The sequence below is a fragment of the Cetorhinus maximus genome, chromosome 11 (assembly GCF_964194155.1).
Source record: "Cetorhinus maximus chromosome 11, sCetMax3.hap1.1, whole genome shotgun sequence".
NCBI classification, from domain to species: Eukaryota; Metazoa; Chordata; class Chondrichthyes; order Lamniformes; family Cetorhinidae; genus Cetorhinus; species Cetorhinus maximus.
Window position 1 is genome coordinate 107,576,383 of NC_135889.1, and position 21,980 is coordinate 107,598,362.

Genomic DNA, 21,980 nt, shown 5'->3' on the forward strand with positions numbered 1-21,980 from the left:
CAAGCTTCAAAAGTCTCCAGGGAGTGGTGTGTCAGGAGCTGAAGGACTTTTTTCTGACTTTAAGCTTCTACATAAGCCAGCTGCTCTCAGACATTGGTGCATTAGTAGGCCTTCCTCTCTGAAAATAGCCTGACTTGGAGAATGAGTAGAGATCCCAACAAAGCAGGACAAGCTGCTCAGAAGACGGAGGAGGAGCAGTGTGGTGGGGGGGGTGGTGGTTCAGGGAAGGCTCTCAGCAGGAGGCTGCTTCTGTCCAGGATGTTCAGGGACCGACTCCCCCAACTGAACTTCAGCGATGGCCAATGTTTGACATGTGTGTGCTTCACTAAGGAGTTCATCAATGAAATCTCTAACTGCTGCAGCCACAAACAATTCCAACCCAGAGCAATGCAAGGCCCACATCTGCAATGACTGTGAAAGTGACCATGGCCGTGAACTTTTATGCTTCTGGCTCCTTCCAGACTGCTGCTATTGGATATATTGGCAACATGTCATAGTTTGCAGTGCACTGTTGCATAAGGGAGGTCACTCAGGTTCACTATGCAAAGAGATACAACTTCATTTTATTCCCTCTTGCCAGTGAGAGAGGCAGATGGAGTGAGCAGCAGAGTTTGGAGGGATTACCAACACCCACAGGGTGCCATTAACTGCCTGCACATTGCTTTTCATATGCCTCAAGCCACTCTGCCATGTACTGGAACTGAATGGATTCCACTCCCACAACATGCAGTTGGTATGTGACTATGGGCAGGGCATCTTGCAGGTCAATGACCACTGTGACTGGCACCAGTTACAATGTATCCATTCTGTGGTAATCCTGTCTCAATGGTATTTCAGCCATCACTGAGCAAAAGTGTATCTACTGGGTGACCAGGGCTATGTGCTGATGACACATAAGTTATGGTGGCTAATTTGGACTTGGTAGCGCTTGGTTTTTGGGAGCTAAGATGTGCTCTAAAGTTCCAAAATTGGCATCCACAGTGTGCGCGCACACCTTTGGCATGAGGTGTGCCAGATGTCATATTTGTAAAGGGGTCAGTGTCTGTGTAGTGAATGTCCGTCAGAAGCATGCAGAGCAGACAGATCGTGACACCAATCAGTGCACAACACTGATGGCTCATGGCTCCAGTTTCCAACCTGTGCACACATGTGCAACATGCAAACAATGAGAGCCATGCAATAATCAGACCTTTGGCATCTCGAAGCAATGACTCTGGAGGAGCCGTGCAATACTCGGCTGAGAGAGTGTCAAGATTTATGGTGGTCTGCTGCGTACTTGCCATCATGAGGGAACAGCCCTTGCCACCACCTATCAGGCAAAATGCTGAGGAGCAGAAGCACGGGGAGGAGGAGTCAGAGAAGGAGGATGAAGAACAGAGGAGGTTGAAGAGGAGGAAGAAGAAAGGAAGCAGTAACATAGACAGTCCTTTTCTGCCTGGGTTATGCCTGAAGAACTAATTCAAGTGTGATACCAGTCTTTGGAATTCTCTTCCTCAAAAGGCAGTAGAAGCAGAGTCTTTGAATATTTTAAAGACAGAGGTAGATAGATTCTTCGGTAAGCAAGGGGGTGAAAGGTTATTGGGGGTAGGCAGGAATGTAGAGTTGAGGTTAAAATCAGATCAACCATGATCTCATTGAATGGCGGAGCAGGCTTGAAGGGCTGAGTGGTCTGCTCCTGTTCCTAATTCATATGTTCATATGGAACCTCAACACCAATTCATTATTCATTAACACTAGCACTCTCCTACCTTCCCGCTGTCACCTGACCACCACATTGTCCATCTCGGCTGCAATGCATAAATAAATGCCAACACAAAACGCACATTCGGATCCAAATTTAAAATCATGTTACATTGCAAGCAAAAATAAAGTAAACACCCTTGCACATTCCCTCAGGGCCCATCTTCCAGGTGCCTTTTCCTATCTCAGTGCTCCTATGAGGTGCTACCTCAATGGCTGCAGCATGGCTGGTGGGTGGTTACTGACTTTCACCGGAGGAAACTGCAGTTTGTCTTGGAAAACAACCCGAGCAGTTCTGGGCTAGAAGGCCTGGCTTCAGACTGCACAATCTCGGCATGGCCGGCAACAGTCTGGGCTGGCCGGCTGGCTGGCTGACTGGCAAAGGCACTGGTGGAGGGGCAGGGGTTCAAGCATGAATATTTTCATCCTTAGAGAGCACAGCGAGATCATGCTCCATATTCCTGGGATGGTTCCTTAGCAATCCTAGTTGGCGAACAGAGTACTTGACTGCCATGACACCCTAGGAGCCCCTTTGAACACTGGTATTCAGAGCCATGATGGTAGTAGTTTCAGCTTCCACCGAAGCACTCAGGTGTCAGGTGGATTTTGCTTGTGCTACAATGGAAGCAGACATTGGCCATCAAAAGCTGCTTTTCAAGCCATTGCTGGTTCCACAAGTGAAGTTGGCTGCCAGTTCTAAGCTGGAAAAGATTGACTTCAATCTCTGTGGAAAGTCCTGTGCCAAGCTGGTGCTGCTCCCCTCCACACACCTTTGCACAGACTACAGGCTTCCCAATGCACCAAGAATTTTAGTGTGTACACCCATTATACTTTTTCTGTAGCCTCATGATCCTCATCTGAGTCCTCTGCAGCAGAACACATGTGCGACCTTGCCTTCTGGCAGACCCCGCCTCTATGCTACCCTCTAAAATACACACAGTGTGGTAATCTGAGCTGGTGGATGTGAGTGTGAAATCAAGTGATGCTGTGTCTTCGTCTTCACTGTCTTCCTGCTCTTCCACCACCAGGGCAGGTTGCAGTACTTGGGTATCTGAAATGAAAAACAGACATTGGGTCAAGGTGAGGGAAAGAGTAGAAAGTAAGATGTAAGTGCTTACACCATCTGCAATTTTAAAGTCAGAAGAGTGTTAGGGATGAAGGGGAAGTTGGATGTGACAAGGAGGACTAGGTATAAGGTTACCACCAGCGTCAGTAGATTCAGCATCACTGCAGGCCATGGTCTCAACAATTACCCTTCCCATACTGACCTAATTGTGGTCTCCTCCATGGAATTTAGGATATACCGGCAGGCCTCTCCCCATCCAGTTAGTGCCTGCTGCTTCCGGTTGTGCGCCATGTTTTCCTGAGAGGGGAGTGTGTTGGTGAGTTTTGTGCAATTTCTGTGGGTGTGAGGCTGTCATGACTGAATAGCTGGCAGTGTGTTCAAGCTATGAGATAAGGGAACGGTGTGTAAAGCTTGTGAAGATCGTGATGCTATGTGTTTAAGAGGGAGGTGAAGCATATGAATGTTAAGTAGTGAGTCTTGATCGATAAAGAGATTATTGGAAGGTGAGTTGTGGGGGTGTTGTGAATTGAGCAGTGCTAAGGCTACTGGTGCTGTTGATGGAATATGACATTTGAAGGTGCATTCACTGACCTTAACCACTCGTGTGCGGTCATGAAACTTCTTGCAGCACTGTATCCAGGTCATTGGGGGTAGCTCCTGGCATTCATCTCTGTGGCGATCTGTTCCCAGAGTGTCTCATCTTAGTGTATGGAAGGTGCCCTGCTCCAAGGATACAGGATCGCTCTCCTCCTTTCCACCTCCTCGACAATGTCCTCTAGTGCAGTCTCCAATAACCTGGGTGTCCGCGCTCTCCCATGGCCAGCAATTCTTCACTCTTTCTCAGGTCAGATCCAGTTGCAAAATGGCTCTCAGCACTTGCTTCAGACACAATGCAGCTCCCCTTTAGGAGGAACAGACCATCCTTAAGTACTGCAAGTTACAAATTAAATTGGGCCACCTACTGATGCGTGCAGGGAACCCTGTGCCCTCTTTTGGGGCCTACCCAGTTTAACCCCCAGGGGCTCAGGTAGACAATGGGTAAGACAGAGAACATTCCAATTCATCTATGAGCAATGAAAAACAGATTGTCAGATTGAGAGAATTCAGCCAAGTTAGAGGAGCCAAAGGAAGTAAGCAGGATTTGACTGCAGGCAGTCAGAAAATGCTAAGCACACACCCACACACACAAGACAATAGGAGAGCTGTTTATGAAGAATTTGACTGCAGATTGGACAAAATGGGACAGAGGGATGAGGAACACTTTGGTTACATACCTAGGGTAGAAAATTATTTGGTTTCTTCCAAAACATAATTTCGCACCCAATTTGGTTTATATCTTATGGGCGGAAGGTGTGGAGGTGATGGAGCTCTAAGACGGCAGCTGGAGAGCTGGCGAGAGCCCCCTGTCACCTCTTTTGGGGAAGGCTTGCCTCATCTTGTTACAATCAGACACGTGACAGGCCAGCGTTGGGCCTTCACCTGGCGTCAAAGACTCCGGGATCAGAAGTCCTGCCCACCAGCAGTTACTGGCCAATCAGAGGCCAGCAGCTCCACTGAATGGCAGCACCACCGGGGAAGCGGTGGCTGCTGCTAGTATAGCCCCCATCTGAGGCCAAGGATCATCGCTGGATCCCAAGCCAGAGGTGAGTGATAGCGGGAGGAGGGAGAGTCACAGAGTGAGGGGGGGGGATCGGAAGCAAGGGCAGGGGTTGGCTCTCAGTGGGCCCCACCTTTCTGGTGCCAGGTCCCTCGATTGGGCACCAAGTGGCTTTGAGCAAGGGATCCCACCTGGGAGCCAGCAATCAACCCTAAGAGGATTTGCTTGTTGTGCTCCTCGCAAAGCGAGCCCCACCTGCCACTGGGTTAATACCAGCAGCAATGGAATGAGGCTCTTAAGTGGGCAGAGGCCTTCCCACCATGGAATTAATCAGGGTGGAGATGGGAATGTGCGGGGTCTCACCTTCCTGCCTTAGTAAATGCCCCCCGCACCAAGTGCACCACAGAAAAGGGCACAAGATTCAATCCTTTATCTCCAAATGGCCAACACTAAATTTCAATCATTATGTCACTGCCCTATATATCACCAAATTAAAATAACAGTTAGGGTTTCAGATTGTGTTCCAAAAGCTGAAAATGATATAAGGTGCATTTAACCTTTTCAATCACGTAAATATATGAATAACTCCAGGGAAAATGATCACGTTAGTGCCAGATGCTGCTTCTAGCTCACCCTCAGCTGGGCTTGCATTGAGAAGCAAGAAGCATGGAAGACTTGTTAACCAAGAGAAAGGAAATACTCTGGGCAGGATTTTCCAGCTCCTCTTGCTGATCCCGCCAAGGTCAACGGGGCATTGGAAGGCCCACCGGGGAGAAACCCACCATGGCGGGACCGGAAAATCCTGGCGTATGTTTGTAAAGCAGCCTTCATATTAATGAGTTTGCAATTAGCTCCAGGATATTTTGTTCTGAGAATTTACAGTATCGACCGTACATATTTTGATGGGGATTGTTATACACTTGTTCTCGGAACACCAACATTCCTGACATTTTTCTCAACGCTCTATGCACCAATCTGAAATGGCCAGCTTCCTATTTAGCGTCTTACTAATATTGAGGATAGAACCAGCGCCACTATTCTGAGTTCACTCATATTATCTTGCCAGATGGATTTGATGCGCTTGTGATTGTGACATAGAACAGTCAGAGCCAGTGCTGTGTCTGGGCAGGAGTGAAGTTATATTGTAAAGTGGTGCTCCCCACCTCTGGAGCTGTGTGTGCCAACTTTTAGATTACAGACTGTGTTTGAAGGTCAGGCTTCCTACAGCATTGTAATTTCAACAGGATATAAAAGCTAAATGCTACCTTTTGATGCAAGATCATTGTTGTGGTTGTATTTGAAATATTTGGCTGTGTTTTGGCTCTGGTCACAAATGTCAGTGAAGAAATCACTGCAACTATCAAACAAAGTTACTCCACTATAATAAAAATAAAAGCAAAAAACTGCGGATGCTGGAAATCCAAATCAAAAACAAAAATACCTGGAAAAACTCAGCAGGTCTGGCAGCATCTGCGGAGAGGAACACAGTTAACGTTTCGAGTCCGAATGACCCTTCAACAAAACTAAGTAAAAATAGAAAAGGGGTGAAATATAAGCTGGTTTAAGGGGGGTTGGGACAAGTAGAGCTGGATAGAGGGCCAGTGATAGGTGGAGATAGCCAAAAGATGTCACAGACAAAAGGACAAAGAGTTGTTGAAGGTGGTGATATTATCTGAGGAATGTGCTAATTAAGGGTAGAAAGCAGGACAAGCAAGGTACAGATAGCCCTAGTGGGGGTGGGGTGGGGTGAAGGAATCAAAAAAGGTAGGGATAAAACAATGGATGGAAATACATTTAAAAATAATGGAAGTAGGTGGGGAAAAGAAAAATCTGTATAAATTATTGGAAAAAAAGGGGGGTGGAATCGGAAAGGGGGTGGGGATGGAGGAGAGAGTTCATGATCTAAAATTGTTGAACTCAATATTCAGTCCAGAAGGCTGTAAAGTGCCTATTTGGAAGATGAGGTGCTGTTCCTCCAGTTTGCGTTGAGCTTCACTGGAACAAAGCAGCAAGCCAAGGACGGACGTGTGGGCATGAGAGCAGGGTGGAGTGTTGAAAAGGCAAGCGATAGGGAGGTCTGGGTAATGCTTGCGGACAGACCGAAGGTGTTCTGCAAAGCTGTCACCCAGTCTGCGTTTGGTCTCTCCAATGTAGAGGAAACCGCATTGGGAGCAATGAATGCAGTAGACTAAATTGAGGGAAGTGCAAGTCAAATGCTGCTTCACTTGAAAGGAGTGTTTGGGCTCTTGGATGGTGAGGAGAGGGGAAGTAAAGGGGCAGGTGTTGCATCTTCTGCGGTTGCATGGGAAGGTGCCGTGGGAGGGGGTTGGGGTGTAGGGGGTGATGGAGGAGTGGACCAGGGTGTCCCGGAGGGAACGATCCCTGCGGAATGCCACCAGGAGGGGTGAAGGGAAGATGTGTTTGGTGGTGGCATCATGCTGGAGTAGACAGAAATGGTGGAGGATGATCCTTTGAATGTGGAGGCTGGTGAGGTGATAAATGAGGACAAGGGGGACCCTATCATGTTTCTGGGAGGGAGAAGAAGGTGTGAGGGTGGATGCGCGGGAGATGGGCCGGACACGGTTGAGGGCCCTGTCAACCACCGTGGGTGGAAAACCTCGGTTAAGGAAGAAGGAGGACATGTCAGAGGAACTGTTTTGGAAAGTGGCATCATCAGAACAGATGCGACGGAGGCGAAGGAACTGAGAGAATGGGATGGAGTCCTTACAGGAAGCGGGGTGTGAGCTATAGTCGAGGTAGCTGTGGGAGTCGGTAGGCTTGTAATGAAAATTGGTGGACAGTCTAGTATCAGAAATTGAGACAGAGAGGTCAAGGAAGAGAAGGGAAGTGTCAGAGATGGACCATGTGAAAATGATGGAGGGGTGGAAATTGGAAGCAAAGTTAATAAATTTTTCCAGGTCCAGACGAGAGCATGAAGCAGCACCGAAGTAATCATCGATGTACCAGAAAAAGAGTTGTGGGAGGGGGCCGGAGTAGGACTGGAACAAGGAATGTTCCACATACCCCATAAAGTTACTCTACTGTTCACTCGTGCCAACCATTGCACTCATATTAATAACCATGTGGGTAAATTTGGGACCCCTACTTTCAGAGATTATTGATGCTTTCAAGAGGATCTTGAGAATGGTGAGCCTGCATTGTTGTATATTCGGGAAAGGTATGTTTGCACCATGTAGAGGACCTGTTAAGGATTACAGGAAGAGGAAGAAACTCTGGGGTAATAGCTTATAGCTCATAAAAAGTGCGTAACTTGAGATGGCTATAGGGAATGCAATCAGGGTTTCTGGATTTATTGAGCAAGCCACGAAGTATAATACAAATACTACTATATATCTACTGTATGAGGCTTTGTTACACCTGGATTATGTCCAGTTTTTGTCCCGCACATAGCAAAGGAAATTGGGACTCTAGAAAAAGTGCAAAGGATGGCTACCGGATTCATAACTAGCCTTAAAGTTCTTAGGTATGAGGATAGATTCCAAGAATTAAGGCTTTAGAGAAATGTAGGTTCAGAGGGACACTGATTGAGGTTTCTAAATAATGAGAGAGTTGTCTGGAACACCCTTGATGAGGGGAATTTTAGAGCCCCCCCCAGCTGTTGCTTTTGCAGGTGGGGGGTCACGTAAAATAGGATGGGTGACTAGTCCACTGCCTTCCTGCCCAGCCCCAAGCTGTCCTCCATAATACGGTGAGTGGGTAAGGCATTAACCAGCCCATCCGCCTTTAGGCGTATTAAGACCCTTAACTGACCAACTAATGGCCAGTTAAGGGCCTGTTTCCGCACCCAACACAATAATATGTACGTCTGGGGAAGATGGAACAAAGGAGGCCAATCCGCTATTTTACCATCTCAGCTGAAAAGCTGGGAGGGAAGTGGGGGGTACTTCCTCTGTGTCCAATGGTGGTGTCCCACCACCCCCCCCACCAAGATGTTACGCAACCTCCCTTTGTGACCCCCCCCCTCCTGACCATTGGCCTCCAAAACATGACCCTGCACACCATTTACCCCCACCCTAGGGTCTCTGACCCCTCCCGGACCAAATGCTTTGGACTCACCTGAGTGAGTTGTCTCTCTGTTGTCTTCCTTCTTGGGACTCCCATGTAGTCTCTACAGTGGCCACTACTGAGTTCTGGGGCTGCTGGGACTACTCAGCTGCCAACCAATCTGATTGGCTAGTAGCTCTCGAGGGCGGGACTTCCTTTTGCTGAGGAGCAGAAGTCCCAGTTATCTCATTAAGGGCATCCCAGATGTGTAATCGCTGTGGGGCAGCCTTTCCAAAAGTCAGTTGGCTCGTGAGTGACTTATCTACCGGGGTGGGGGTGCTGGAGGGGTTGAGGAATACACACACCCGCACCCCCATAAAATTCAGTCCAATTTGTCCTCGAGCGAAGAAGTCATGTTCAGTTAAAGACAGTAACTTAAAAAAAGAATTGATGGATATGTCCCCTTGTTTCATAGTCCTCAGGAGCCAGAGAGGAATTTACCAAAGCTCCACATCACAGCTACCTGAGCTGTTCTACAATATAATATAAAACATAATATTATAGCATATAGTATATCACATAGTATGTATAGAATATATAACTGCTGTTGCAGTAAGAGCTGCACAGTAACAATGTGGATACAAAATTGGCTAACAGGAAACAGAGGGATGCTTTTCAGGCTGGAGGAAGGTTTGTAGTGGAGTTCTCCAGGGGTCGGTATTGGGACCCTTGCTTTTCCTGATATATATTGATTATCTAGTTCTTGGTGTGCAGGGGACAATTTCAAAGTTTGCGGATGATATGAAACTTGGAAACATTGAACCTGAGGAGGACAGTATAGGACTTCAAAAGGACATAGACAAGTTGGTGGAGTGGGCAGATAGCTGGCAGATGAAGTTCAATATGGAGAACTGGGAGGTGATGCATTTTGGTAGGAAGAACATGGAGAGACAAATATAAAATAAGGGGTACAACTCTAAAGGGTGTGCAGGAGCAGAGGCACCTGGGTGTATATGGGCATAGATCATTGAAGATGGCAGGACAGATGGAGAGAGCAGTTAATAAAGCATACAGTATCTTAGGCTTCATTAATAGAGGCATGGAGTACAAGGGCTGATCTTACATAAGATACTAGTTAGACCTCAGCTGGAATATTGTGTACAGTTGTGGGCACCAGACTACAGGAAGGATGTGAATGTATTGGAGAGAATGTAGAAGAGGTTTACAAGGATGGTTCCAGGGATGAGAAAATTCAGTTATGAAGATAGGTTGGAGAGGTTGGGACTGTACTCCTTGGAGAGAAGGCTAAGAAAAGATTTGATAGAGGTGTTCAAAATCATGAGGGGGCTGGGTAGAGTAGACAGGGAGAAACTGTTCCCGCTTGTAAAAGGATCAAGAACGAGAGGGCACAGATTTAAAGTGATTTGCAAAAGAAGCAAATCCGAGAGAAAAAACTTTTTCGTACAACAGGTGATTCGAGTCTGAAATGCACTGCCTGAAGCGTGGTGGAGGCAATTTCAATTGAGGCATTCAAGATGATAGTGCTCATTTAGAGAGCCAGTACAGACATGAAGGGGTGAATGGCCACCTTCTGCACCAGAACAATTCTGAGAATTTTTTTCATATTCGTTCATGGAATGTGAGTGTCGCTGGCTGGGCCAGCAATTTGTGCCCATCCCTAATTGCCTTTGAGAAGGTGGTGGTGAGTTGCCTTCTTGAACCACTGCCGTCCATGTGGTGCGAGTACTGTTAGGGAGGGAGTTCCAGGATTTTGACCCAATGACTGTGAAGGAGCAGTGATATATTTCCAAGTCAGGATGGTGAGAGGCTTGGAGGGTAACTTCCAGGTGGTGGTGCTCCCATGTGTCTGCTGCCCTTGTCCTTCTAAATGGTAGTGGTCGTAGATTTGGGAGGTGCTGTCTAAGAAGGCTTGGTGAGTTTCTGCAGTGCATCTTGTAGATGGTACACTGCTGCCACTGTGCATCGGTGGTGGAGGGGGCGAATGTTTGTGGATGGGAGTGCTAATCAAGCGGGCTGCTTTGTCCTGGATGGTGTCAAGCTTCATGAGGGTTGTTGGAGCTGTGCCCATCCAGGCAATTGGACAGTATTCTGTCACACTCCTGAATTGTGCCTTGTAGATGGTGGACAGGCTTTGGGGAGTCAGGAAGTGAGTTACTAGCTTCTGACCTGCTCTTGTGCCACAGTATTTATATGGCTAGTCCAATTCAGTTTCTGGTCAATAGTAACCCCCAAAATGTTAATAGTGGGGGATTCAAGAATGGTAATGCCATTGAATACCAAGGGGCGATAGTTAGGTTCTCCCTTGTTGGAGATGGTCATTGTGTGGCACGAATATTACTTGCCACTTGTTAGCCCAAGAATCAATATTGTCCAGGTCTTGCTGCATTTGGACATGGACTGCTTCAGTATCTGAGGCACCCTGAATGGTGCTGAACATTGTGCAATCATCAGCTAACATCCCCACTTCTGACCTTATGATGGAAGGAACATCATTGATGAAGCAGCTGAAGATGGTTGGGCCTAGGACACTACCCTGAGGAACTCCTGCAGTGATGTCCAGGAGCTGAAATGATAGACCTCCAACAACCACAATCATCTTCCTTTGTGCGAGGTATGACTCCAACTAATGGAGAATTTTCCCCTGAATCTCATTGACTCCAGTTTTGCTAGGGCTCCTTGATGCCACACTTGGTCAAATGCTGCCTTGATGTCAAGGGCTGTCACTCTCACCCCAGGAGTTCAGCTCTTTTGTCCATGTTTGAACCAAGACTGTTATGAGGTCAGGAGCTCAGTAGCCCTGGCGGAACCCAAGCTGAGTGTCAGTGAGCAGGTTATTGCTAAGCAAGTGCCACTTGATAGCACTGCTGATGATCCCTTCCATCACTTTACTGATCATCGAGAGTAGACTGACCGGTAAATGACCGGGTTGGATTTATCCTGCTTTTTGTGTACAGGGCAATTTTCCACATTGCCAGATAGATGCCAGTGTTGTAGCTGTACTGAAACAACTTGGCTAGGGGCGTGGCAAGTTCAGGAGCACAAGTCTTCAGTGCTATTGCTGGAATATTGTCAGGGCCCATAGCCTTTGCAGTATCCAGTGCCTTCAGCTGTTTTTTGATATCATGTGGAGTGAATCAAATTGGCTAAAAACTGGCATCTGTGATGCTTTGGACTTCCAGCGGAGGCTGCGATGGATCATCCACTCGACACTTCTGGCTGAAGATTGTTGCAAATGCTTCAGCTTTATCTTTTGCACTGCTGTGCTGGGCTCCTCCATCATTGAGGATGGGGGTATTTGTGGAGCCTCCTCTTCCAGTGAGTTGTGAATTGTCCACCACCATTCATGACTGGATGTGGCAGGACTGCAGAGCTTAGATCTGATCTGATGGTTGTGGAATCACTTAGTTATGTCTATCACTTGCTGCTTATGCTGTTTGGCACACAAGTAGTCCTGCGCTGCAGCTTCCCCAGGTTAAAACCTCAATTTTAAGAATGGCTGAAGCTCCTTTAAGACATTCCTTAAAACCTACCTCCTTGACCAAACTTTTGGTTATCTGATCTAATACCTTCTTATGTAGGTCGGTATCATGCTTTGTTTTATAATGTTCCTGTCAAGCACCTTGGGATGTTTCATTACATTGAAGGTGCTATATAAATGTAAATTGCTGTTGTTGTTAAGCCATTTAAGGTCTCACCCTTTGTTGTTTTTCTGCTAGCACATGTGCTTTCATATCTGTGCACATTAAAAATTTCCCTTAATATGTGAGACAATCTTTACACCATTTGTAGTGTAGTAGTTATTGTGTTTTTTAAGAACTTTTCAAATTTCAGAACGTTCAAGGAGTTTCTTTTTAATCAGCTGGTTCAGCTAAGCTCCAGGCCTGGAAGGAAATTGGGTTCAGGCAAGGATCGCTCCAAAACGATGTCAAGAAAAGTTCTGTGTTAACCCAGACAGCTTGGGAAGGGGGCATCGAACTCCCTTAAGTCTTTTGGACCCTCCTCTAATACCCATCATAAAGTCATTCACACTCTGTAGCCAGTCCTATGTCAAGTAACGGAGAAACCTTGAAGTCTCAAAATCATCAATTGATGCTCAAACAATTACAGTGCAACTGGCATAAAGATATGTCATTAGCAGCACTTCAATTCTACGTGGGATACAGATATTGACCAAACCCATAGGTTATTCATTTGACAGCAATATGGGCCTAGCTCTCGCCAGAAGATCAATGCTTTTTTTCTTACAAGTGTTAGAGTAAATCATCCACCAATGAAGAGCCCTTTATTTATTTATGTGTGTACGTTTTGTTTGGATCAGCTGAAATGTAAGACAGGCATGATGAGCCATGTGGCCTCCTTCTGTGCTGTAAGGTATCTGATGCCAAGATCTGAAGAGCAGGAGAAAGAAATGTGACCCTTCCAGGTGCACCTCTCTGTAAGCATGATGCAAAGCTCTTAAAAGAGGTGACAGAAATTTCTTATCTGTGTATGGAGTTGAAGTGCACCCATAATATGAGGGACATCATAGCTCGGGTAAATAATTTAACATTTGCACACCTTGCTACAAGAGTCTGAGGTGTTCAAATATTTGTTTTGAAATATTGGTCATGGCTTACTTCGTCCCATTATTTCCACAGGTAATCACTTTGTTTGTGTTCATACCTGCAACCCAGAGATAGCTGTAGGATATGTTGACAGTGCAGTACTACCTAGGTTTCGGCCCAGCAATGGATTCAGTGGCGCGCTGCTGGGGGTGTGTGTCGCACGCCAGTATGTTTCAAGGTATTCTGCCAAATGCTCACATGCATCCTCCAATTGGTTTTCATCCAGGATAACATCAAACATTTCCTGTCAAATAGTGAGAAAGAAATCAGCATTTTCAGACACAACAATTAAATAGTCATTTATTTTGTCATTTTTCTAAGCAAACTACATTACATTTTATAACCTTTCAAAACAAAATCCAATTAAAAAGATCAAATAGTACATTATTGCTTTACATAGCAGGTCTTTTGTGGAATGGTTCCTGGTGAGTTAGAGGATAAGGTAAAGTGTAACACAAGTACAATGGGCTAAATGGCCTCCTTCTGCATGGTAAGAATCTATGATGCAATGGGGGTACCAAAAGTGGGCACCATACCCAAGATTTTATGTGGTTAATTGGATGGGATGGTTACATTTTGTAATTTTGACGCAGCTTTTAGTCTCTAGAGCAGAGTTATTGCTTTCATTTGGAGGTTGGTCATCTGGTGTATCGATTTTTGGCAAAGATTGTGAGCAGCTAAATTAAAAAGTGTGACAGTATTTGTATAATTCAGAATAACATTCCACCAGGTTGCACGAAGTAAGAGTCTAAATGGGGTAATGGACAAAGGGATCTCGGAGCACAGATTCACAAATTATTAAAAGTAGCGATGCAGGTTAACAAGACCATTAGGAAATTTTTTTAAAAACCGTCAGGAGTTTATTTCTAGAGGAATAGAATTGAAAAGCGCAGAGGTCATATTAAACCTTTTTAGAACCTCGGTTAGACCACACTTAAGGGCACTGTGCTCAGTTCTGATCTCAATATTATACAACAAGGCATTGGAGAAGGTGCAAAAAGAGTTACAAGGTGGATATCGCCACAGATATTATAACTATCAGCAAAGACTGAACAGGCTGGGTCTCCTTTCTCTAGAAAAAGAGAAGACTGAAAGGTGACCTAATAGAGGTCTTTAAAGTATGGTGTTCTTTATTAGGGTAGGTGTAGCAAAGACTCTTTCACAATTGGAGGTGTGGGAAACTTGGGGCCATGTAAATAAGGTAGTCACTAGTAAATCGAATAAGGAATTCAAGAGAAACTTCTTTACCCAGAGAGTGGTTAGAATGCGGAACATGCTACTGCATGGAGTGATTGAGGATATTTGAAAATAGCATAGATGCATTTAAGGAGAAGCCAGATAAGTATGAAGGTAATGGAATAGAAGGATATGTTCATGGGATTGGATCAAGTAGGATAAGAGGAGGCTTGTGTGAAGCACAAACACCAGCTTAAGCCAGTGGGGCCAAATGACCTCATTTATGCATTAATTTCTATGTAATGTTATGAACCACAAACTTGATTTTATATAGCACTTTTAACATAGAAAGGATCTCCCAAAGAACTTCACTGAGATGTGCCAAAGACAAATGCCAAGCCAAAGAATGAGATGTCTGGAGGAGCGACTGAAAGCTTGGTCAAAGACAAGTATTTTAAGGAGGATCTTAAAGTTGAAGAGAGAGGTGGAGGGAATTTCAGAGAGTGGGTACATATCAGCTAAAGGCATGGCCATGCTTGGTAGATGAATGCAAGAGACTGGAGTCAGAGAAACAGAAACGAGTGGGGTGAGGGGGGTTGCGGAGTGGGAGGTTAGTGGGGCTGACTGAGGTTACAGAAATACAGAAGAGTAGTGAAGCCTTGAGGGGATTCAAAGACAAGTGCAAGCACTTTAAGCTTGAGGCATTGGGGAACTGAAAGTCATGTAAATCAGTGAGATCAGGGATAGTGGGATGGAGAGGGATTTGCTACAGGATTGCATGTGAAAAGAAGAGATTTTTTGATAAAATTGAGTTTAATGAGGGTGGAAAATGGGAATCCAGCAAGGCAAGGACTGGGGCTGAAGGAAATATGGGAATGTACAAGGACTGCGGCAGCAGGTGAGAGGGAATTTGTTCATCCATCGGGCTGAATATGCCTTTATTTTATTTAAACAAATGTAAATAGGTGATATATTCACAGTAATATATCTGGATGCATTGTGTGTGTGTGGAATTTGAAACAGAATCGTATTCCTGTTCCACTCAGAGCATTTGCACATCCACCAAAACTGCTCATTATTCCAGGATCTTCCTGGAATGCAAATATAACTCCTCCCACTGCAACCCCGTCACCCCCCACTTCTTTTTTCTACTGCAATCCATCTTAAACTCTTCTCGCTTGTCTCCTCCACCCTTACGTCCAACAAGTGTGGGAAGCACTTTCCTCTTTAAAATTTAGTTTTTGCGTACCATATTTTTTTCAGCATTCAGTCCCTTAAAATTCTTTTGTGGGGCTGCAAATGTTCAGTATTTATCACAGAACAAAGCCTTCCAGGCTGCTGGGCAGCCATGCAGCTTGGTGGAAATTCATTGACCTCTTTGTCACTAGGATTGAGACAATCCGATCAGCTGCCTCTGTTGGGTCTCTCATACTCTCGAGCCTAGTGAACCAAACCTCCCCCAAGGCTTAATTTCCCCCTGCCCTGGCCCTGAGCTCAAATTGTTCTACAGCTTTTCTCCTATTTTCCCTCATGCCCCTTCCAATCTCGTCCTGTCCTTTAGTCCCATTCTTGCTCCTTCAGCCCTATTTCCACTAACCTGCTGACCACCCAGCTTGCCTTCCTGGCTTCCATGTTAGCTCATATTGTTATACTCTCTCCTCAGGTCCTGACCCTCTCTCCTTTCAACATGCCATCACCATCCCTCGCCTCAAACAACCAGCCTTTGATACCTCCCTGTTCCAAAGCACCACCTCATCTCCAAACTCCCCTTCCTCTCCAAAGTCCATCAGCATCTTGTTTCATCCCAAATCTGCACCCATCTTTCCGATAACAACCCCATGTTTGAATCTCTCCTGTTTGGGATGGAGTCCTGGTTGGAGTCATACCTAGCACAAAGGAAGATGGTTGTGGTTGTTGAAGTTCAATCGTCTCAGCTCCAGGACATCACTGCAGGAGTTCCTCAGGGTAGTGTCTTAGGCCTAACCATCTTCAGCTGTTTCATCAGTGACCTTCCTTCCATCATAAAGTCAGAAGTGGGGTTGTTCACTGATGATTGCACAATGTTCAGCACCAATAACCATTTCTCAGATATTGAAGCAGTCCATGTCCAAATGCAGCAAAATCTGGAAAATATCTTGGCTTGGGCTGACAAGTGGCAAGTAACATTTGTGCCAGGCAATGACCATCTCCAACAAGAGAGAATCTAACCATTGCTCCTTGACATTCAATGGCATTATCATTGCTGAATCCCCCACTATCAACATCCCGGGGGTTACCATTGACCAGAAACTGAATTGGACCACCCATATGAATACTGTGGCACAAGGGTAGGTCAGAGGCTAAGAATCCTCTGACAAGTAACTCACCTCCTGACTCCCCAAAGCCTGTCCACAATCTATAAGGCACAAGTCAGGAGTGTGACGGAATACTGTCCACTTGCCTGGATGAATGCAGCTCCAACAACACTCAAGAAGCTTGACACCATCCATGACAAAGCAGCCTGCTTGATTGGCACCCCTTCCACAAACATTCACTCCCTCCACCGTGGGTGAACAGTAGCAGTAGTGTGTACCGCCTACAAGACACACTGCAGGAACTCACCAAGGCTCCTTAGGCAGCACCTTCCAAACCCACGACCGCTACCATCTAGAAGGACAAGGGCCTAAGTCACTACCATGAGGAACTCCTGCAGTGATATCCTGGAGCTGAGATGATTGACCTCCAAGTCTTGACCTTCAGTCCCATTCTTGCTCCTTCGGCCCTATTTCCACTAACCTGCTGAGCGCCCAGCTTCCCTTCCTGGGTACCATATTAGCTGATATTGTTATACTCTCTCCTCCGGTCCTGTCCCTCTCTCCTTTAAACCTGCCGTCATCATTCCTTTTCTCAAACAACCAACCCTTGATACCTCCCTGCTTGCAAAGTACCATGGGATACATGGGGACACATTTAGAATATTGTGAGCAATTTTGGGCCCCGTATCTCAGGAAGGATGTGCCGGCCCTGGAGAGGGTCCAGAGGAGCTTCACGAGAATGATTCCAGGAATGAAAGGCTTAACATATGAGAAACGTTTGAGCACTCTGGGTCTATATTCGAAAGAGTTTAGAAGGATGAGGGGGGGATCTGATTGAAACTTACAGAATACTGAAAGGCCTGGATAGAGTGGGGAAGGACGTGGGGAAGATGTTTCCATTAGTAGGAGAGACTAGGACCCGAGGGCACAGCCTCAGAGTAAAGGGAAGACCTTTTAGAACAGAGATGAGGAGAAACTTCTTTAGCCAGAGAGTGGTGAATCTATGGAATTCATTGCCACAGAAGGCTGTGGAGGCCAGGTCATTGAGTGTATTTAAGACCGAGATAGATAGGTTCTTGATTGGTAAGGGGATCAAAGGTTACGGGGAGAAGGAGGGAGAATGGGGTTGAGAAACTTATCAGCCATGATTGAATGGCGGAGCAGACTCGATGGGCCGAATGGCCTAATTTCTGCTCCTATGTCTTATGGACACCACCGCCTGGAAGCTCCTTTTTCAAGCCACTCACCATCCTGAAGTATATTGCCACTCCTTCACTGTTGGTGGGTCAAAATTCTGGAACTCCCTCCCAAAAGCACTGTGGGTGTGCCTACACCACCAAAACTGCAGTGATTCAAGAAGGCAGTTCATCCCACCTTCTCAAGGTCAATTAGGGATGGGCAATAAATGATGGCCTAGCCAGCAACGCCATCATCCCATAAATGAATAAAAGAAAAATCAGTTTTCAGACCCTGCCACAGTGCTGAAACAAATTTACAGCTTATCAAAGTTAGAAAAGATCCTATCTGGTAGTGACAAAGGTAGACTATCACTCCGCATCCTTCTCGACCTATCTGCAGACTTTGACTTGACTGGCCACACCATTCTCTGGCAATACTACCCCACCATTATCCAGCTGGGTGGGGCTGCACTTGCCCAGTTCCATTCTCATGAATCCAATCATAACCAAAGAATCATCGGCACTGGCTCCTCTTCCTGCTCATGCATTATTACTTCTGATGTTCGCAAAGGATCTATCCTCGGCCCTCTCCTATGTCTCTTCCACATGCTACTCTTCAGTGACATCATTTGTAGACACAACACGAAATTCCATATATATACTGATGGCACCCAGTTCTGCCTCACCACCACCTCTTCCGACTCCTACACTGTCCTGAAATTGTCAGGCTGCTTGTCCAACTTCCAATACTGACTGAGCAGAAATGGCCTGCAACTAAATATCATGAAGACTGAAGCCATTGTCTTTGCTCCCCACCACAAACTTTGTTCCCTAGATATTGACTCCAATCCTGGCAGCAGTCTGAGGCTGAGCCCCAGGGTGTGCTTCTGACCACATTTCTGCGCCATCACTTGTTGTAATATGCCTTTAAGGGATGGTAGCATGACATCACTAGAAGGGAAGTGTGTTATGAGATCCAGTCTTAGTTTCACTATTGCTTTTGAGATCTATGCACACACAGCTTTGCTGCTGGCGTCTTCAAGCTTTCTACCTTTGTATAACTGTTCTTATGAAACTATTCGAAATAAATGATCTCACAACGTGTTTACACAATCCCTTATGAGCGATTGGTGTTTATATCAATGTAACAACATCACTAACATCATCTATTTTTAACTCAGTATTGTCACCTGTCTTTACCCCTGCCTCAGCTCATCTGCTGTTGAAACCCTCATCCATGCCTTTGTTACTCTCGGCTTGACTATTCCAATGCATTCTTGACTGACCTCCAATGTTCTACTCTCCACACACTTGAGCTCATCCAAATCTCTACTGCCCATATCATATCTCCCACCAAGCCCCATTCACCTATCACCCCAGTGGCCACTGACCTATATTGGTTTCCAGTTAAGCATCATCTTGATTTAAAATCCCTCCATGGTCTCACAGATCTCTATCTCTGTAATCTCCTCTAGCCCCATAACACTCCAAGATACCTGTGCTCCTCTAATTACGGCCTCTTAAGCATCCCTGATTTTAATTGTTCCATCAGTTACAGCCAGTCCTTCAGCTCCCAAGGTCCTAAGCTCTGGAATTCCTTCCCTAAACTTCTCTACCTCTTTCTGCTTAACACCTACCTCTCTGACAAAGCTATCAGTCATCAACACTCACATTGCCTTATGTTGCTTGGCATCAAATTTTATATTCCTGTGAATTGTCTTGGGATATTTTATTCCATTAAAGATATGATATAAATATAAGTTGCTGTCATAAATCGAACCAGTTCAGGAATTCAGAATGACAGATGACAATTTAATTTTCTTTCAAGGCAAAATCATTTGAACTCCATCAAACGCTGAGTCTGGCGCCTGCTTATCTGAAGGAAAACTCAACCTTGGGTGGGAAGTATTTGTTTAACCTGTTTGTGCTAAATTACCAAAACCTATACTTAAAAAGAATGCGTATCAACTGAAAGTGACAAGCACAGCAGCAAGCAGTTACTTTGTACACTGTTACAGTTGCTCGTATCTTGTTAAGGTACTCTTATCAATAAAAGCAATTATTGAATTATTACGTACTGGAGGGCACTGCGCCAGTTTATCTGCTGCCACCAACTGGACATTGAGGTTTTTACTCTGTGATTTTCCCCTGGACTTTATCAACCTCTGCAGCACCTGGTGAAAACAAAACAAATTCTTCAATCAAAGTAATAGCTACTCACAATATTGAAATCCTAAAAACACTAATATTGAATTCTGGGCAGATAATAAGTCTCAGGCAAAGATCCATCTGTTCTTCCACAGTGACGTTCTTTCATACAAACACATAGACACTGTTCATTTCATTTGCATCTTCACTCTGCACCTTTCCTTGACCCAAAGCCTGGTCAATGCACTGGACAGAAACTTGTTGCAGCAGCGAGTGCCCTTATGGTGGGACTGGAAGTGAACAGGACTTCCACTCAGAGGTGGGTTGGCTGGCCATGCGCAATCACATAGAGGCCAGCCAATTAGCCCTGCACAGTCAGGGGCCCGGCTGCTTGTGCGATAGGGGTGGGCAGGAAGTTGCCGACCGCACCTTTACCTCATGGTGGTAGAAGGTCCAGGTGCCATATTTAAACGGCACTCCCACAGACATCCACTCCATGCAAGCCAGCAGCATCATTCTGTCTGTTGGAGAGGAGCATTTTGAACTCGTACTACTGCCATCCCCTCCCCAGCTGTCACACTTAGATACCTGGAGTTACAAGCCATCACCATGCATGCTCCGTCAATCACCTTTGACCTTTCCTCCATCACCCTCGACTTTCCCTCCATTACCCTCAACCCTCCCTCCAACACCCTAGCCAGGCCTTCTGTGACCGTTGAGCTGCAAGCCATCACCCTGCATCCACTCTCAGTCACCTTTAACCTTCCCTCCATCACCCTTGACCCTCCCTCCCTCACCCTCAACCTTCCCTCCCTCACCCTCAACCTTCCCTCCATCATCCTTGATCAACTGTTTGTCCATCTAGAGCTGCCCCCTGCACCCACCCTGCACCATCACAATCAAGCTACCTCGCAGCACCCTGGACCTCCCCCAACCAACAAGCCCCCGTCACCATCAGTGTGCTGATTGTCATCCTCGATTCTCCCTCTATCACTCTTTACTTGCCCTGGGTTACCCTCAACTCTCCTCTATCGTGTTTATGCTGCCTTTGGTAGAGATCGACCTTTCCTCTGTCATCCAGCTTGCTCCCTCTGTCCCCCACGACCTTTCTTAGGGTCACTATGACCTGAGCCCCTTCCTTCGGACAGTTATGCTCCGACCTCCCTGGACAGCTACCACCTGAGCTCAGTGCAACAGCTCAGCCCCCTCTCTCCGTGTCCAACAAAACTCCCCGTACAGGAAAAGCAGCTCCTACTCGCTCCAAATCCACCAGGAAGCCACCTTGCCTGCTGCTCGCCACCTTTAACCAGTCGTGAATCGGAAAGCACGTGTTTCTCAGTTGCTGCAGACCAAATCTCAAAGGTACTATTTAATCTGGTGACTGTGTGTTTTAATGAGTATATGCATTAAAAATAGGTTGCTACCACAATGATCCACCTTTAATCCACCACCAACTGACTTCCCAACTTTCATTGCACCTCCTGCATAATTAAATACCCCCTCCACCCCTCTCGTTTCCCGCTCCGGGGAGCTTCACTAAGATCCCCCCACCCAGTATTGTGACAGTGCCATTTTGCAGTTGTTGGCTGAAGTTGTGTAAGGTCACTTTGGTGAATTACCTCTTTTTTTATCCTTTCCCCTCTTCCCAGGTGAATTGGTCATTTTCTTTCCTTTTTATCTCTTCCTGTGTTATCTGCATCACTTACACACTTAGGTGACTCTGAACAGCATGGCACAGATCATAAATCCACCCTGTGTGGTCATCCCAAGAGCTATCATCATAGCACGCTGATGCCTCAGCACCAACACTATGGCTAACAATGAAATCACTTTATTACCTTTTGATCACGAGGCATACCAATGGATGCTGGTGACGTCTAAAAGAAATTCTAACTGAGGTCTAAGGACTGTTGGAGGGGTAAATGCTTAGGGAGTGAAATTGGTCTATGCTAACATCACAAGACAGGCTTATAGCAAATGGGCAGCCGACTTTTCACCTCACAGAACGATAGTTCAGACTCTTTTTGGAGACTCGTTTCTTCGTTTCACTGTTGCTGGTGCTTTGCATTGAAATTAAACGTCTTCGCAATATTTTCCAAGTCAGTGGAAAATTTAAAAAAAACACCGACACGGTGAAAATTTGGCTGCCGC

The 21,980-nt window shown here is 46.0% G+C and overlaps 1 protein-coding gene across 4 annotated transcripts in view; it reads right to left on the reverse strand.

The window, feature by feature from the left end:
* cacnb4a (calcium channel, voltage-dependent, beta 4a subunit) overlaps positions 1-21,980 on the reverse strand; it is a 205,431-nt gene that overhangs the window by 13,652 nt on the left and 169,799 nt on the right. For 3 of the 4 annotated variants that reach the window (XM_078552567.1, XM_078552565.1, XM_078552568.1), the window contains exons 11-12: positions 19,760-19,855; positions 13,092-13,277 (exon numbers count right to left, since the gene is read on the reverse strand). In XM_078552567.1, the coding sequence (XP_078408693.1) occupies positions 13,092-13,277; positions 19,760-19,855 (282 nt within the window). The remainder of the gene's footprint in view (positions 1-13,091; positions 13,278-19,759; positions 19,856-21,980) is intronic. The other variant, XM_078552569.1, reaches the window with a different exon arrangement.